General features: G+C 41.0%; 1 protein-coding gene and 1 long non-coding RNA gene across 2 annotated transcripts in view; one reads left to right on the forward strand and one right to left on the reverse strand.

The window, feature by feature from the left end:
• The window catches only part of LOC144307672 (uncharacterized), a 170,225-nt gene that overhangs the window by 125,157 nt on the left and 28,176 nt on the right, over positions 1-16,892 (forward strand). The gene's annotated exons all lie outside the window — the stretch shown is intronic.
• On the reverse strand, positions 10,129-15,910 carry LOC144308234 (uncharacterized). Its single transcript, XM_077888568.1, has 6 exons — positions 15,831-15,910; positions 13,872-14,034; positions 13,061-13,477; positions 12,905-12,989; positions 11,903-12,809; positions 10,129-10,428 (listed from the first exon to the last, which is right to left on the reverse strand). Exons 1-5 carry the CDS (start codon positions 15,908-15,910, stop codon positions 11,911-11,913), a joined length of 1,644 nt encoding a protein of 547 aa, XP_077744694.1. The 3' UTR covers positions 10,129-10,428; positions 11,903-11,910.

Below are 16,892 nucleotides of genomic sequence, written 5' to 3' on the forward strand. Positions count from 1 at the left end.
AATCCTCTGTAAAGCAATGTGATCTTCCAAAAATGAAAGTGAAATAAACACTTTCCAGAAAAACATATGCTTAAAGATTTTCTTGTGAGTAATATTTCTTGCCATATAAGAAATATTAAGGGAAGTTCTTTAGGCTGACAGTGGGTGACCCCAGAACGTAATTTGAATAGAGAAACATGCACACACACATACACAACAGAGCAACAGTAAGTGAAACTATATATTTATGAAAGATGATATAGATGCATACTTATTCTCCTTTATTTCCTTAGCTGATTTAAATAGCAATTGTATGAAACAATGTTGGGTCTATAATATTTAGAAATTTAATATATGTAATAACAGTGTGAAAGGAGATAGGTTGGAGCAAAATATTGGGTTTTATCCATATGGTGACTTGAATTCTCAGGAACAAATGAAATGAATCCACTGTGATAAATAACAAGGTTAATATAACAAAAGGTATGAATACATGCTTGTTCTCCTTTATTCTCTCAGATTCTTTAAGAGACAAAGAGGCGTATAGAGCAGTAATTATAACAATGTATTCTTGGGATTGCAACATTTATTGTTTAACTTGTATAGCAATGATACCAGAATATAAGGTAAAGGAAATGCAGCTATATAGAAATAACATTTCTATATCTAACTGGAATTAGATTAGTATAAATATGAAGTTGATGCTGAAAAGTTAAGACATATATGTTAAGCCATAGAAAAACCACTAAAAATAACAAAAATGAAGTCTGGCTCCTGGATAAAACCTTATGTATGAGGCTAGGAAGCTGGCAGAGTAGCAGAACCCTAAGCTCACCTTGTCCCATAGATACAACTGCATAATACATCAGTGCAATAACCCAGACAAAGACCCCAAAACTGGCAGAACAAAGTCCATAACTAAAGGTAGAGATGAGGCCACACAGAAGAGGGTAGGAAGAGTGGAAACAGTGGGGAGTTCACTGGTCCTACGGAACTATCTTTGGGAGGGAGGGATGCTGAGGGCATGGAGAGGGGGAGAGAAACAGACTATCACAGTGGGTAGCCCACAAAGAAAATACAAATCCCCATAATATTTGGCTTTAAAAACCAGAGTTCTTACAACTGGTGGGACTTAAAACCTGAAATTTTAAAAACCAGGGGCCTGAGGTCTGAGAGAGCCAAGAGGATAAGAGGAAATTGAGTCCCTGACGTTAAAGAGACACCACAATAAACAGCCCATGGAGGGGCACCTGGGTGGTTCAGTTGGTTAAGCATCTGCTTGTAGCTCAGGTCATGATCCCAGGGTCCTGGGATGGAACCCTGCATCAGGCTCCCTGCTCAGTCGGGGGTCTGCTTCTCCCTCTCTCTCTGCCCCCACACCCACTCATTCTCTCTCTCTCTCTCTGCACTCTTTCTGCCAAATAAAAAAAGAAATAATAAAGAAATAAAGAAACAGACTCTTTAAAAATATAAAACAGCCCATGGAGATATACGGTGTAGAAGCAGCAATTTAAAAACACCTGGGGCTTATGAGAGGGAGAGTTGTATATTTATCTCAGTGAACATCCTGGAGGGACAGAATTCATTGGGAGACTCTTCCAGGAACAAAGGAGCTGGCAGACACCATTTTGCTCCCCTGTCCCCCAGCATAAACGCATGGCCACTTGGGGGAAACAGCGTGGTGCCAACATTTGTTAAAACTACTGCCCTGCCTCCCACCTAATGCTTAGGCATATCTACCACCTCTAACCAAACCTACCTCAGGCCTGGCACTGCAGTTCTTCTACCCCAGATGACCAGAACACAAAACTTACTGCATGTCCTGCCCCCATGTACATTGTGGATCCATCCCCTTCAATAAGTTCTTGGTTGAAACCCATCCATGTGGTACCACAATCGAGGCAGTATGCAAATAGACCTTAAGAGGAGGGGGGCATCACTCCAGAGTGACTCCTGCCCCAGGGAGAGGGTAAGTTAACCACATATGCTAGTCAGACTGTGGTCCCCAAAGTGGACTTGGGGCAGACAACTGGTCTGGTTTCTCAGAGGACAAAACAGGGAAAGTGCCTTGCAGTTTGGTGCTACCGAATCTTGGAAATGCCTGGTCTGATTCGACTCAAGCCCGAGGCACCCCCAGACTGACACCACAGGGACCAAAAACTGCCAAAAACAGGCAAAGAGATCAACTGCAGAAAACTTGACTAAAGGAAACAGTGACTCAGCCACAGAAGCAGGGCACATGCAACACACCGAGTAGACACTCTGAAGCACCAGATTCCACTGAACAGGGACACTGCAATGCAGGGCATTACAGGATCTCTTCTTCATAAGGCCTCTACTTTCAAGAACAGGAGACATTGGTGATTTTCCTAACACAGAGAAGTAGACAAAATGAGGATAGAAAGGAATAGGTCATGAATGAAAAGAAAAAGAAAAAACAAACAGGACTAAATCACAGCAAGAGACCTAAGTAAAATAGAGATAAGTAATATGCCTGATAGAAAATGTAAAGTAATGATCATAAAGATACACACTGGACTTGAGAAAAGAGGGTGAGACCCTTAACAAAAATACAAAAAGAGACAACCAGTGATGAAGAACATAGTTAATGAAAGTAAAAATACACTAGGTGGCATAAATAGTAAACCATAGGAAGCAGAAGAATGATTTCACTGGGGAAATCATTAATGGATTATGGAAGTAATGGAAAGTAATCAACCTGAGTAGGTGAAAGAAAAAATATTAGACAAAATGAGAATAGACTTAGGGAACTCAGCAACACCATCAAGTGTAATAATATTTGCATTACATGGATCCCAGAAAAAAAAGAAGAGACAGAAAAGGGAACAGAAAATTTATTTTAAGTAATTATAGCTGAAAGTTCCTAAATCTGGGGAAGGAAACAAATCCAGATCTATGAGGTACAGAGACTACCCAACAAAGTCAACTCAAAATGGTCCACACCAAGACACATGGTAATTAAAATGGCAAAATGTAGAGAGAGAGAATTTTAAAAGCACGAAGAGAAAAAACAGTTATATGCAAAAGAAGCACCATAAGGGTATTAGCAGATATCACAGCAGAAACTCTGCAGGCCAGAAGAGATTGGCATGATATATTCAAGAAGAGGAAAAAAATCTGTAACCAAGAATACTCTATCCAGCAAGGCTATCATTCAGAATAGAAGGAGAGTTAGAGTTCCTCAGGCAAACAAAAAAATTAAGGACTTTATTACCACTAAACCAGCCCTACAAAAAATATTAAAGGAGACTCTGAGTGGAAAGGAAAGACCTTAACTAAGAATAGGGAAGCATAAAAGCAGTATAAATAAGTATATTCATAAAAATCAGTCAAGTCACTCACAAAATACAAGGATGTAAAGTATGACACCATATACCTAAAATGTTGGAAGGAGAGGACTAAAGAATGATACCATCAGTTTAATATAGACTGCTATATGAAAAAGAGGTATATATAAACCTAATGGTAATCACAAATCAAAACCAGTAAGATATATGAAAAAGATAAAGAGCAAGGAATTCAAGTATATCAATAAAATAAGCCACCTAATCATGCAAGAACAGATCAATGAAGAAAAGAACACAGAAGGACCATAAAACAACCACAAAACAAGTAACAAAATATCAATAAATACATACCTATCATAACTACTTTGAATGAAAATGGACTGAAGTCTCCAATCAAAACACCTAGGATGACAGAATGGATGAAAAAGTGAGACATATATGTATGCTGCCTTCAAGAGATTCATTTCAGACCTAAAGACACATGCAGATTGAAAGTGAAGGGATGGAGAAGCATTTATGCAAACTAATTTAAAAGAAAGCTGGGGTAGCAATACATATTTCAGACAAAATATAATTTAAAACAAAGCCTATGAAAAGAGACAAAGAAGGACATGATATAATCATAAACCCTTGAACAAGAAAAATGTAGCAATTGTAAATATTTTTGCACCCAGCCTAAGAGCACCCAAATACATAAAGCAGTTAATAAAAAACATAAAGGAACTAATTGATAGTAATATAATAGTAGGGGACTTTAATACTCCATTTACATCAATGGATAGATCACCAGATAGAAAAACAAACAAACAAACAAACAAACAAAAAAACAAAAAAAAAACAAGGAAACAGCGGTTTTGAATGACAGATTGGACCAAAAGTATCTTATAGTTATATTCAAAACATTCCATCCTAAAATAGCAGAATACACATTCTTTCCAAGTGCACGTGGAACATTCTTCAGAATAGGTCACATGTTAGACCAGAAAACAAGTCTCAAGAAACTCAAAAACATCTATAACATACCAAGCATGTTTTCTAAGATACTGTGAACCTAGAAATCAACCATAAGAAAAATTCCAGAGAAAGCATAAATATACTGAGATTAAATAACATGCTACTAAGCAATGAATGAAGGGAAGGAAGTAATAAAGATCAGAAAATAAACAAAATATAAAATAAAACAGTAATAGAATAGATTAATGAAACTAGGAGCTAATTTTCTCAAAAGATGAACAAAATTGATAAACTTCCAGCCAGAATCATCAAAAGAGGTGTGTGGGGGGGACTCAATTAAAGAAAATAAGAAATAAAGGAAGAGAAATAAGAACACCAGATAAATACAGAGGATTATAAGAGAATATTATGAAAAATTATTTTAAAAAGGGAATCAAACCAAGAAATAGACTCTTAACTATAAGGAACAAACTGAAGGTTACTGGAGGGGAGGTAAGTAGGGACATGGGTTTAATTGGTGATGAGTATTAAGGAGAGCACTTATGTTGTAAATAAATACTGTGTGTTGTATATAAGTGACAAATCACTAAATTCTATACCTGAAAAGTAATATTACACTATATGTTAACTAACTGAAATTTTAATAAAAATTTAGAGAAAGGGAAAAAAAGAAAAATTATATGCCAACAAATTGGCAAACTAGAAGAAATGTCTAAATTTCCAGAAACATGAAACCTATCACAACTGAAGCAGGAAGACCTAGGAAATTTGAATAGACTTGTTACCAGCAATGAAATTGAATCACTAATCAAAAAATTCCCACCAAACAAAAGTCCAGGAACAAACACGTGCACAGGTGAATTTTGCTAAACATTTAAAGAAGAGTTAATACCTGTATCTATTCTTTTCAAACTATTCCAAGGAATAAAAGACAAAGAAAAATTTCCAAATTAATTCTATGAGACCAACATTACCCTGATACCAAACCCAGAAGACACTACAAAAAAAGAGCTACAGGCCAAAAATGATGAACATAGATCCAAAAATCCTCAACAAAATATTAGCAGTTTGAATCCACCAATACATTAAAAAATCATTCACCACAATCAAGTGAGTTTCATTCCTTGAATGCAAGAGTGGTTCAGTATTCACAAATCAATCAATGTGATACATCACACCAGTAAGAGAAAGGATAAAAACCATATGACCATTTCAATAGATGCAGAAAAAGCCTTTGTTGTACTTTGGTACAACATGCATTCATGATAAAAAAAAAAAAACCCTCAACAAAAATCAAGTCTAGAGGGAACATACCTCAGCATAATAAAGGCCATATATGAAAAACCCACAGCTAACATTATGGTCAGTGGTGGAAAACTGAGAAATTTTCCCCTAAGGTCAGAAATAAGACAAGGATGTCCAGCCTCATGACTTTTATTCAACATAGTACTGGCAGTCCTAGCCACAGGAATCAGACAACAAAAAGGAATAAAAGGCATCCAAAAGGCGGGGCAAGATGGCGGAAGAGTAGGGTCCCCAAGTCACCTGTCCCCACCAACTTACCTAGATAACTTTCAAATCATCCTGAAAACCTATGAATTCGGTCTGAGATTTAAAGAGAGAATAGCTGGAAGGCTACAGTGAGAAGAGTTTGCGCTTCTATCAAGGTAGGAAGACGGAAAAAAAATAAAGAAATAAAAAAGCATCCAAGGGGGAGAGGCCCCCAGTGAGGAGCCGGGCTAAGGCCCCACGGTGAGTGCCCCCAGGACAGGAAAGCCGCGTCCCGGAGAAGCGGAAACTTTACCAATCTTCCCGGACGGAAAGGCAGGATTGCAGGAGGGGCAGTGATGCCCTCAGGCTCACAGGGGCACTAACAGAGGAGCTGCGCCCTGGGAGAGACCCCACCACACACCGCCGGCTGAGCTCACTATAGGGGCTGAAGCGCATGCCAGGCGGGGTACTAGAAGTACCTAGAAGTCCTAACCTCAGCAATCAGAAAACGAAAAGAAATAAAAGGCATTCAAACTTGAAAGAAGAAGCCAAACTCTCCCTCTTTGCAGATGACATGATACTGTACATAGACAACCCAAAAGACTCTACCCCAAGATTGCTAGAACTCATACAGCAATTCGGTGGTGTGGCAGGATACAAAATCAATGCCCAGAAATCAGTGGCATTTCCATACACTAATAATGAGACTGAAGCAAGAGAAATTAAGGAGTCAATCCCATTTACAATTGCACCGAAAATCATAAGATACTTAGGAATAAACCTAACCAAAGAGGTAAAGGATCTATACCCTAAAAACTATAGAACCCTTCTGAAAGAAATTGAGGAAGACACAAAGAGATGGAAAAATATTCCATGCTAATGGACTGGAAGAATTAATATTGTGAAAATGTCTATGCTACCCAGGGCAATTTACACGTTCATTGCAATCCCTATCAAAATACCATGGACTTTCTTCAGAGAGTTGGAACAAATCATCTTAAGATTTGTGTGGAATCAGAAAAGACCCGAATGGCCAAGGGAATATTGAAAAAGAAAACCATATCTGGGGGCATCACAATGCCAGATTTCAGGTTGTACTACAAAGCTGTGATCAAGACGGTGTGGTTCTGGCACAAAAACAGACACATAGATCAATGGAACAGAATAGAGAATCCAGAAGTGGACCCTCAACTTTATGGTGAACTAATATTCGACAAAGCAGGAGAGACTATCCACTGGAAAAAACAGTCTCTTCAATAAATGGTGCTGGGAAAACTGGACATCCAAATGCAGAAGAATGAAACTAGACCATTCTCTTACACCATGTGCAAAGATAAACTCAAAATGGATGAAAGATCTAAATGTGAGACAAGGTTCCATCAAAATCCTAGAGAACACAGGCAACACCCTTTTTGAACTTGGTCACAGCAACTTCTTGCAAGATACATCCATTAAGGTAAGAGAAACAAAAAGCAAAAATGAACTGTTGGGACTTCATCAAGATAAGAAGCTTTTGCACAGCAAAAGAAACAGTCAACAAAACTAAGAGACAACCTACAGAATGGGAGAAGATATTTGCAAATGACCTATCAGATAAAGGGCTAGTATCCAAGATCTATAAAGAACTTATTAAACTCAATAGCAAAGAAACAAGCAATCCAATCATGAAATGGGCAAAAGACATGAACAGAAATGTCACAGAGGAAGACATAGACGTGGCCAACAAGCACATGCGAAAATGCTCCACATCCCTTGCCGTCAGGGTAATACAAATCAAAACCACAATGAGATACCACCTCACACCAGTGAGAATGGTGAAAATTAACAAGACAGGAAACCACCAAATGTTGGAGAGGATGTGGAGAAAGGGGAACCCTCTTGCACTGTGGGTGGGAATGTGAACTGGTGCAGCCACTCTGGAAAACTGTGTGGAGGTTCCTCAAATAGTTAAAAATAGATCTGCTCTATGACCCAGCAATTGCCCTGCTGGGGATTTACCCCAAAGATACAGATGCAGTGAAATGCTGGGACAACTGCACCCCAATGTTTATAGCCGCAATGTCCACAGTAGCCAAACTGTGGAAGGAGCCCCGGTGTCCATCGAAAGATGAATGGATAAAGATGTGATATATGTATACAATGGAATATTACTCAGTCATTAGAAAAGACAAATACCCACCATTTGCTCCGAGGTGGATGGAACTGGAGGGTATTATGCTGAGTGAAATAAGTCATTCAGAAAAGGACAAACATTATATGGTCTCATTCATTTGGGGAATATAAAAATTAATGAAAGGGAATAAAGGGAATGGAGAGAAAATAAGTGAAAATATCACGGAGGGTGACAAAACATGTGAGACACCTAACTCTGGGAAACAAACAAGGGGTAGTGGAAGGGGAGATGGGCGGAGGGTTGGGGTGACTGGGTGATGGGCACTAAGGGGGGCACTTGGCGGGATGAGCACTGGGTGTTTTGGTATATGTTGGCAAATTGAACTCCAGTAAAAAAATTAAAAAAAAGAAAAAGGCATCCAAATTGGTAAGGAAGAAGTAAAGTTTTCACTATTTACAGATGACATGATACTATATATAGAAATCCCTAAAAACTCCACTAAGAAACTACTAGAACTGAAAAATGAATTCAGGAAGGTTACAGAATATAAAATGAATATACAGAAATATGTTACATTTCTATACACTAATAATTAAGGAGCAGAAAGTAATCCCATTTATAACTGTACTGAAATTAATAAAATACCTAGGAATAAACTTAACCAAAGAGTTGAAAGACCTATACTCAGAAAACTATAAAGCACTGATGAAGGAAACTGAAGATGACACAAACTAATGGAAAGATATTCCATGCTCATGGATCAGAAGAACAAGTATTGTTATGATGCCCATACTGCCCAAAGCAATCTACAGATTTAATGCAATCCTTATAAAAACACCATCAGCATTGATCACAGGAATAGAATCAACAATCCTAACATTTGTATGGAAGTACCAAGACCCTGAATAGCCAAAGCAATTTTGAAAAAGTAGAACAAAACTGGCTTCAAGTTATATTACAAAGCTGCAATATTCTAAACAGTATGGTACTGGCATAAAAATAGACACATAGATCAATAGAACAGAACAGAAAATACAGAAATAAACACACAACTATATGGTCAGTTAATTTTTGACAAAGGAGGCAGGAATATGCAATATGAAAAGGACAGTCTTTTCAACAAATTGTGTCGGGAAATGTAGGCAGCTACATCCAAACGAATAAAACTGGATCACTTTCTTACACCATACACAAAAATAAACTCAAAGTGTATTAAGGACTGAAATATGAGTCCTGAATCCATAAAAATTCTAGAACAGGTGATAATGTCTCTTAACATTGGCATATAGCAACATCCTTCTAGATATGTCTCCTGAAGCAAGGAAAATAAAAGCAAAACAAACTATTGGGACTACATTTAAAAAAAAATGAAAGCTTCTGAGCTGCAAAGGAAACAACAAAACAAAAAGAAAACCTAAAGAATGGGAGCAGACATTTGCAAATGACATATCTGATAAAGGGTTGGTATCCAAAATCTATAAAGAACTGATACAAGTCAGCACCGAAAAAAACAAATAATCCAATTTAAAAATGGGTAGAAGACATGAACAGACATTTCTCTGGAGAGGACATTCTAATGGGCAACAGACACATGAAAAGATGCTGAACATCACCCATCATCATCAAAACCACAATGAAATATCACCCCACATCTATCAGAGTGGCTGAAATAAAAAACACTAGAAACGAGTGTTGGCGAAGATGTGGAGAAAAAGGAATCCTTGTTTACTATTGGTGGAAATGCAAACTGGTGCAGACACCGTGGAAGTAGTATAGAGATTCCTCAAAAACATAAAAATAGAGCTACCATATGATCCAGTAATCACAGTACTGAGTATTTACCCAAAGAATATGAAAATACTAATTAGAAAGGATATATGCATTTCTGTTTATTGTGGCATTATTTGCAATAACCAAATTATGGATGCAGGCCAACTATCTATCAACAGATGAATGGATAAATACATGATGTATATATACAATGGAATATTAGTTAGCCATAAAAGAATGAAGTCTTGCCACTTGCAACAACACAGATGGAGCTAAAGAGTATAAACTAAGCAAAATAAGTCAGTCAGAGAAAGACAAAAATTATATGACTCCACTTAGATGTGGAATTTAAGGAGCAGCATCTGGTCTCCATATAAACTATGTTATACATAGGTTACATTCAATAAAATGCAGTCAAGGATAGACCGGATTCCTCTTTCTCTTTACATAAATTATTTATAACTTGATATTATAATTAATTTGAGACTGTAATAAAAAAACATAAAACATGGTAGAAAGTGATCCCTTTAAATTACAGTAAGGTGGGCCAAAACAAAAATATACAAAGATAAGTTTGTGTCTGTTAATATATCTAAAAATACTGCAAATTATTCAAGAAAACTTTATTTTTAACTTGAACAAATGCTGACAAATTTATCTGGGGAGGTAAAAGTCAGGTGTTGCTAGATATTGGGTTTTCTGTGAAGAAATCTGCAAAAAAAAACAGGCATTCGAAAAGCAGAAAATCAAAAACTGGGCAGAACAAATTCATTGTTTCTTCCTCCATGGTGTCCTTCTATGTAGGTCTTAAAACTGTAGAATGAAATAAGAGACAATTAACAATTGTAAAACAATAACAGGCAATAATGATTTTCTAAATGTAAGAAAATTGTCAATCCTATATTGTATTAACAGGAGCAATCAACAGTTATCCTCCTGTAACATACACCTTTGGATATGTCTTTAATCATATCCATGATATGATGATACCAACCTCTTTTCCACTTGTCAAACAGCAAAAAAACCTACTTGGATTCGTTTGTTTTAGAGACTCATTTAATAAGTCTTTTAAACGTCAAAAACTATACTCTATCACTCACATTTTTAACCTAAAAGGGCCTCTATTTCCATTTTGGCAAAACTGAATGAGAGAACAAAAGAAAAAAGAAAAGAAAGAAAAAGGGGATTTGGGGATTTACCCCAAAGATACAAATGCAATGAAACGCCGGGACACCTGCACCCTGATGTTTATAGCAGCAATGGCCACGATAGCCAAACTGTGGAAGGAGCCTCGGTGTCCAACGAAAGATGAATGGATAAAGAAGATGTGGTTTATGTATACAATGGAATATTACTCAGCTATTAGAAATGACAAATACCCACCATTTGCTTCAACGTGGATGGAACTGGAGGGTATTATGCTGAGTGAAGTAAGTCAGTCGGAGAAGGACAAACATTATATGTTCTCATTCATTTGGGGAATATAAATAATAGTGAAAGGGAATATAAGGGAAGGGAGAAGAAATGTGTGGGAAATATCAGAAAGGGAGACAGAACGTAAAGACTGCTAACTCTGGGAAACGAACTAGGGGTGGTAGAAGGGGAGGAGGGCGGGGGGTGGGAGTGAATGGGTGACGGGCACTGGGGATTATTCTGTATGTTAGTAAATTGAACACCAATAAAAAAGAAATTAAAAAAAAGAAAAAGAGGAAAAGATATGTTGGATATACATCAAATTAATTACAATCCAGTGATAAACAATAATCCTGACAGGACTATTGTTTTTTCTTTTCACCGTCCCCCTGATATAAAAAAACTTACAAGTGAACAAATGGTTAGGCATCACTCATTTAAGGTGGTCCTACATACAATTCTTATGATACCTGTGTAAGTACTCACTTTCTCAAAGCAATTCTCTCTTACTTGGTATAAGAGACCATATTTCTGTGGCTAAATGATGAAGGCCCAGCTAGTGTTCATTCAGACTGCTTTAGCCACCTGTTCTGATAACCATGTTCTAAAGAAACATTGGTCTCTGCTACCAGGGCTGACGCATTTCCCACCTGTAGAAGACTTACAGCTGTAACTGGAAGGACTTGTAGCTGTGAATGAAGTACATTTCAGAATATGCTGCATTCTATACAAATAGACATCATTAACATTACACTGGCTCACCGAACTACGTTTTAGACACAGATCTTGTAATTTACATCACTGAGAAGGTTTAGCAGCATAACTGATGTATGGCAGGCATGGTTGGGTGATACACAAAACTACACACACATACCTGGGTTCTTAGCAACTGCTCTCTTCTGGGTCCAGATCTTTTCCAGGTCCTTTGTCAAACTCTTCATTTCTGATCACTTCTACTTTCTTTTCCTCACCTCCAGCTTCTCGGGCATCATAATCAGCACTTTCGTAGTTACAATCTCTCGCTTCATTAGTGAAGAATAACATGGACTTCGGGACCAGAACTTCACGGAAAAAATAGCCCAATTTATAATCGGTGGTGACATCCATCTCTCTGCCCTCAGGAGAATGAGGAGGATAGAAGTAGGTGAAGAAAGAATAGCCAGGCATCGTCCTGGTGGTGGATGCAAAACTTCTGCGGCCCTTACCTCTCTGCAGCTTGCTGGTTTTCACAGTGACATCTTTCCCCTCTTTCCAGTAAATCTTGCACCCTGTGCTGCTGATAATTTCTGGCCCTTTGGAGAAGAAGGGATCAGAATCATCTGGGTCCGATTGCATGTGGTAGGTTTTTGTCAGGACTTTGACGAAAAAGTATTCGTTTGACTTGAAGATGAATTCTATGGTGAATCTCATTGGTTCCTCGAACCCTGAAATTTTAATTTTCACATCTTCCAAGTGCTCTAGTACAAGCTCATCATTTTTTTGGATCATCCTGTTGAGGATCTTCACAATTTTAAAAGCTGTCAACCAAAAGTGAGGTATGCCATTTGTGTGCCCTTCTCCCACAGGCTCTCTTTCCATATCTCCACACGCACCTTCCTGAACACCTACTTGCCACTGACATTCACCTTCTGTGGGCTCGTGGATTGCATTGATGATCTCAGATCTCTTATCAAACAGAGGTTGGTAGAAGGCAGCATACTTTTTCTCTAGATCGTGAGAATCTCTGTTGAATTGAGCTTCTACTTGGGCATACTGGGCCTGAAGGTTTCTGAGAGCTTTGACTCAATGGCTAAAGGCAAGTGCTGAGTACCACCTGCCTTTGAGCTGGGTGCCCCAGTGGGGGCTTCAAGGGCCTGAGGACTTGGCCGCCACTCACCATCTTGGAACTTGAAGGGTACGCAGGCCCCATCCTCCCAGGACTTGGAGGCATTGCCCCGGGCCTCTGCTGCAGGTTCCTCTGCCTTTTGGGATTCAGGGCCCTCTGTTGGTGCCTGCCGTCCCCAGGGCGGGGTGCCCTCTGCCTGGTACTCACCCATCCAGACTTCTGCTTCCTGTCTCGGGTGCTCCTAATCCAGGACTGCTGGTCCTCTTCTTGGTTCTTCTGCCTCTGGAGGTGCAGGTCCCTCTCCACGGTCCTGGGGCTCCGGGGAGGGGCGCCTGACCACCATGCAGCCTGTGTGGGGCTGGACCAGGACACGGTCATTATCATGGATACGGTGTAGAAGAGAGTGGACCAGAGACCCGAAGAGGGTCTGGAACCACGCCATGGGGCCTCAGGAGGAGCCACTGCGACTTCTTTGGGCTCTTGGGCTTGGACGTTGTCTTCATCCTCTTCAGTTTCTTCTTCCTCCTCATTCTCTTCCCTGTTGGCCTCCCCCTCTTCTGACTCAGACTCCTCCTGGTTCCCAAACTCATACTCAAAATCTGGCGACTGGTACTCATCGTCTTCCTGGTCCCCGAACTCGAAATCAAACTCCTCTTCCTCCTCTTCCTATTCTTCTTCCTCCTCTTCCTTGTCCTCATCTCCCTCATCCTCCTCTTCTAGCAGCTCTAAATCCCAGCTCTGTTCTGCAGCCTGGGCAGCGTCCCGCCCACCCTCCTTTTCAGGAAGGGTGCTGGAAAGCCCTTCAGAAGCTGGGAAGTCGCCCTCCGCGACTCCATCCACCCCTTCTGAAGGTGACACCAGGACCCCGAGGGGTCTGGGGTCCTGGCCACCTGGCATCAGACTTGGATCCTCGGTGGCAGACATAGAAAGAGGGACTCGGCAGTCTGTGCCTGAACTGGAGCTGTGATCAGGCCACAGTGACAACTGCAGCAAAGATGGCGCCCGCTGAAGTGACTACCCCAAGGGGAGGCTTTTGGCAGCAGCACCTGTCAGGAGGCGGTGGGGGCGGTAGAGAGGATGGCTTCAGAGGGCCCAACAGTCCATCCATGAAGGTGCCTGTGGAAGCCCTGTCACAGCAGGCACAGAGGGGCACCCCAAGGAGCTGCCGCCCAAGACTGTGCCTGAGGTGGCAGTGGACAAAGGTGGGAAAGATTCTGTTGGCCTGGTGACAGGAGGTGGAACATGGAAGGGTCAACAAAGGGCCACTTCCTCCTCCACCATGAGCTCTAAGCTCATTTGTTGAGAGGCGACGATTGACGTGCCTGTTGTCCAATGAGAGATAAAAGCCTTCTGCCTCCCTCAAGCCTTTAGTATCCTGGGTTACCTTTAATCACACACAAGTCCCTTGCTTTTAATTCTGTGAACACTATAGTGTCCCTGTATGGTGGCACCCTGGGCTATGCAAACTGTGTTTTCTTCCCCAGTTTCTAGCTCAGAGTGCCTCATGCCAGTAGAGACACAGTTACTTAAGGAAAAAAACAAAAACACCAAGGTGTGCACATCAAGTATCAGCAATGGTAAAAGACTTCCCATAAGAGAGAAGGCTAATTTGCGTGTTTTAATGTATTCAAGCTCCTTAGGAAATAACATACAAGGTTGAAATGGATGCAGTGGGATCAGGGCATAGGAGGAGTTTTAAACGAGGAGGTGGAAGGTGATTCGTGAATGTTCCTCAATTCACTTCAAGCATCCAAAGAATGAATAAAGAGAGATGCCTACTTCTTTAAAAGAAAGGACTGGGCTAAGCACATACTATGGACTGAATGGGGTGCCAAATCCATACATTGAAGCCCTTCCCCACAGTGTGATGGTATTTGGAGATGGGTTCTTTGGTAGGTAATTAGGCTTTGATGAGGCCATGAGGGTGAGTTCCACGTATTGGGATTAGTGCCTTTATCAGAGGAAATTGGACAGCTTGCTCTCCATCTGCCCACTCCAACCTTACCCCCATCCCCTTCTGTGAAGACACATAAAGAAGACACCTGTCTGCAGGCCAAGATGAGGGCTCTCACTAAGAACCTGATCAGTTAGCCAGCCCCCCGCCCCTGACCTTGGACTTGGCAGGCTCCAGAACCATGGGAAATAAATGTCTGTTTTGTAAGCCACCCAATCTATGGCATTTTGTTCTGGCAGCCCAAGCAGACTAACACAGCATGCTGATATTGAAAGGACAGGCTTCCGTGAACAATTTCTGAGTCAAGAGTGTCCAAGACTTTTGGTTGTATTCAGTGCCACTGAACCAAGACCTCATGTGTAAAGATTCTGAAAACCAAGAAGAAATCAACGGTTTTTGGCTAATTCCATTTTGCTGTCATCACTGCGCACAGAAGCAAGACTGGTGCTAGTTGTCACTTCAAGTTCAATAGAACATGAACTATGTCCTTACTGGATTCACACTCTCTTTGGATCTGACAAACACCAAAGCTTCAAGGATGGGAAACACACCTTCCACAAGTGTGCTACTAAAATAATCGTGAGAAGAGCTGTTGCAGCTACTCTGAGACAGTATGAACCCCTACGCAAAATTCGGTTCAAATTTCAAGACTAGTGGCACCACGCTTACCGCTAAGAGACTATGAAAAGCCTATCACTTGCTTACATAATGAGGCTTTTGACGGGGAGGTCAGGAGAGCAGGGCCAGCTTCCCAAGCATCTCCAAAAACAGGCTTGAGAGAGACAGGAAAGGAGAGACTGGATTGGGCATTTGGTTGCGGTTAGTGGATGGGGGAAACAGGAGAGTTTCCATGTGCTGTCTGGGGCTCATGTAGTTTGAACTCCACCTGTCCAGCGGCACCAAGGGAGAGAACACATGGGTGTTTTCACAAGCTCGCCCAGATGTGGGGCACTGGGGTTGAGGAAGGGCTGAGGTTTAAAAGTCTCAGCAAACACCAAAGGAGGAAATCAGACACTTTGTTACAATTCATCCCTGATGTATGACCGAAGACCAGAATGGGCCACTTCAATTTCACTGAATTTGAAACCATGGAAGTAGGCCATCGTGGCTCTCTAGGAGTCCTGCAACCTGAGGCCGGATAGGGAAGCAAACTGTCCCTTGAGTGCCTGTTCATGGGCTCAGCATTGTGTGTTCTGAAAAGTGAAATGAATGCTTTAGTAACTACCAATAACATCTAGAACTCCAAAGCAGATAAGAAGTGTCAGGTGAGAGGCCTTTGGTCATGGCTTCCGTATATGCAGAGTTATGTGTCATCTTGATTTATATTTTGGGAATCTGCGGGGCAGGAGATTTCCAGAGTTCTTTACCCCAAGGAGGACGGTCTTGAACAAAGAACTGTCGTTGCTGCTGCTGGCCCTACCAGACAGCCAGCCCAATGCCAGTGACCTGATAGTCTGTAAAAATGTGCAGATTGGGCTATTGTCCAGCACATCCGGTGCTAAGGTAACTACCTGAAGTTCAGTCAGTTGTGTTTACTCTTGGGTCCCATCTTGTATTAGAGATGTCCTGGTTAAGGGCTGAGAGCTCCAACACAGGTTACCAGAGTGGTGGTGACAATTCCAGTTGTAGAGTGGAGGAACACCCATTGCTCTTCACTCAGGTGATGCCAAGTGGATCTTGTGGTAGCCAAGGTGTTTGAGAGAGGGATTACCTCCTCCAATACAGTAGCATCCGGTAAAGAGTGACAACGGGGAAGGCCAAGCCTCCCCTGCAAGTGGGATATACCTGATGGCCCAGGTTTGCTTCCATCTGCAACAAGGAGGCCTTGTCCTGGTGGGTTTGATAAACTTGCAGGGGTGCTGCTACCATAAGCCAAGGCCTAATGGGCAACTGGCTACTGAGTGTCACAGGCCTGGGGCCCATGAGAACTTCCAAATCCAGGACAGTTCAGTAGGCAGCCAGCAACTGCTGTTCTCATGTCTTATATCATGGGGTCGAGGAGGGCTGTTTCTTACATCAGAGTCCCACGAGCAATTTACAGGCATCACAGGAGGTCCTGAGATCCCAAGAGGGATCAGAGGAAGT

This window comes from Canis aureus, chromosome X (genome assembly GCF_053574225.1).
Source record: "Canis aureus isolate CA01 chromosome X, VMU_Caureus_v.1.0, whole genome shotgun sequence".
Lineage (NCBI taxonomy): Eukaryota > Metazoa > Chordata > Mammalia > Carnivora > Canidae > Canis > Canis aureus.

What these genes read in the sequence shown, in the direction of transcription:
- LOC144308234 (XM_077888568.1), bottom strand. Translation starts at nt 15,910, where the DNA reads ATGGCCTACTTCCATGGTTTCAAATTCAGTGAAATTGAAGTGGCCCAT. An exon ending in TCATACATCAGGGATGAATT is followed by an intron (nt 14,035 to 15,830) that starts GTAACAAAGTGT and finishes CTGCCACCTCAG; the next exon opens with GCACAGTCTTGGGCGGCAGC. An exon ending in GGAAGCAGAAGTCTGGATGG is followed by an intron (nt 12,990 to 13,060) that starts GTGAGTACCAGG and finishes GAATCCCAAAAG; the next exon opens with GCAGAGGAACCTGCAGCAGA.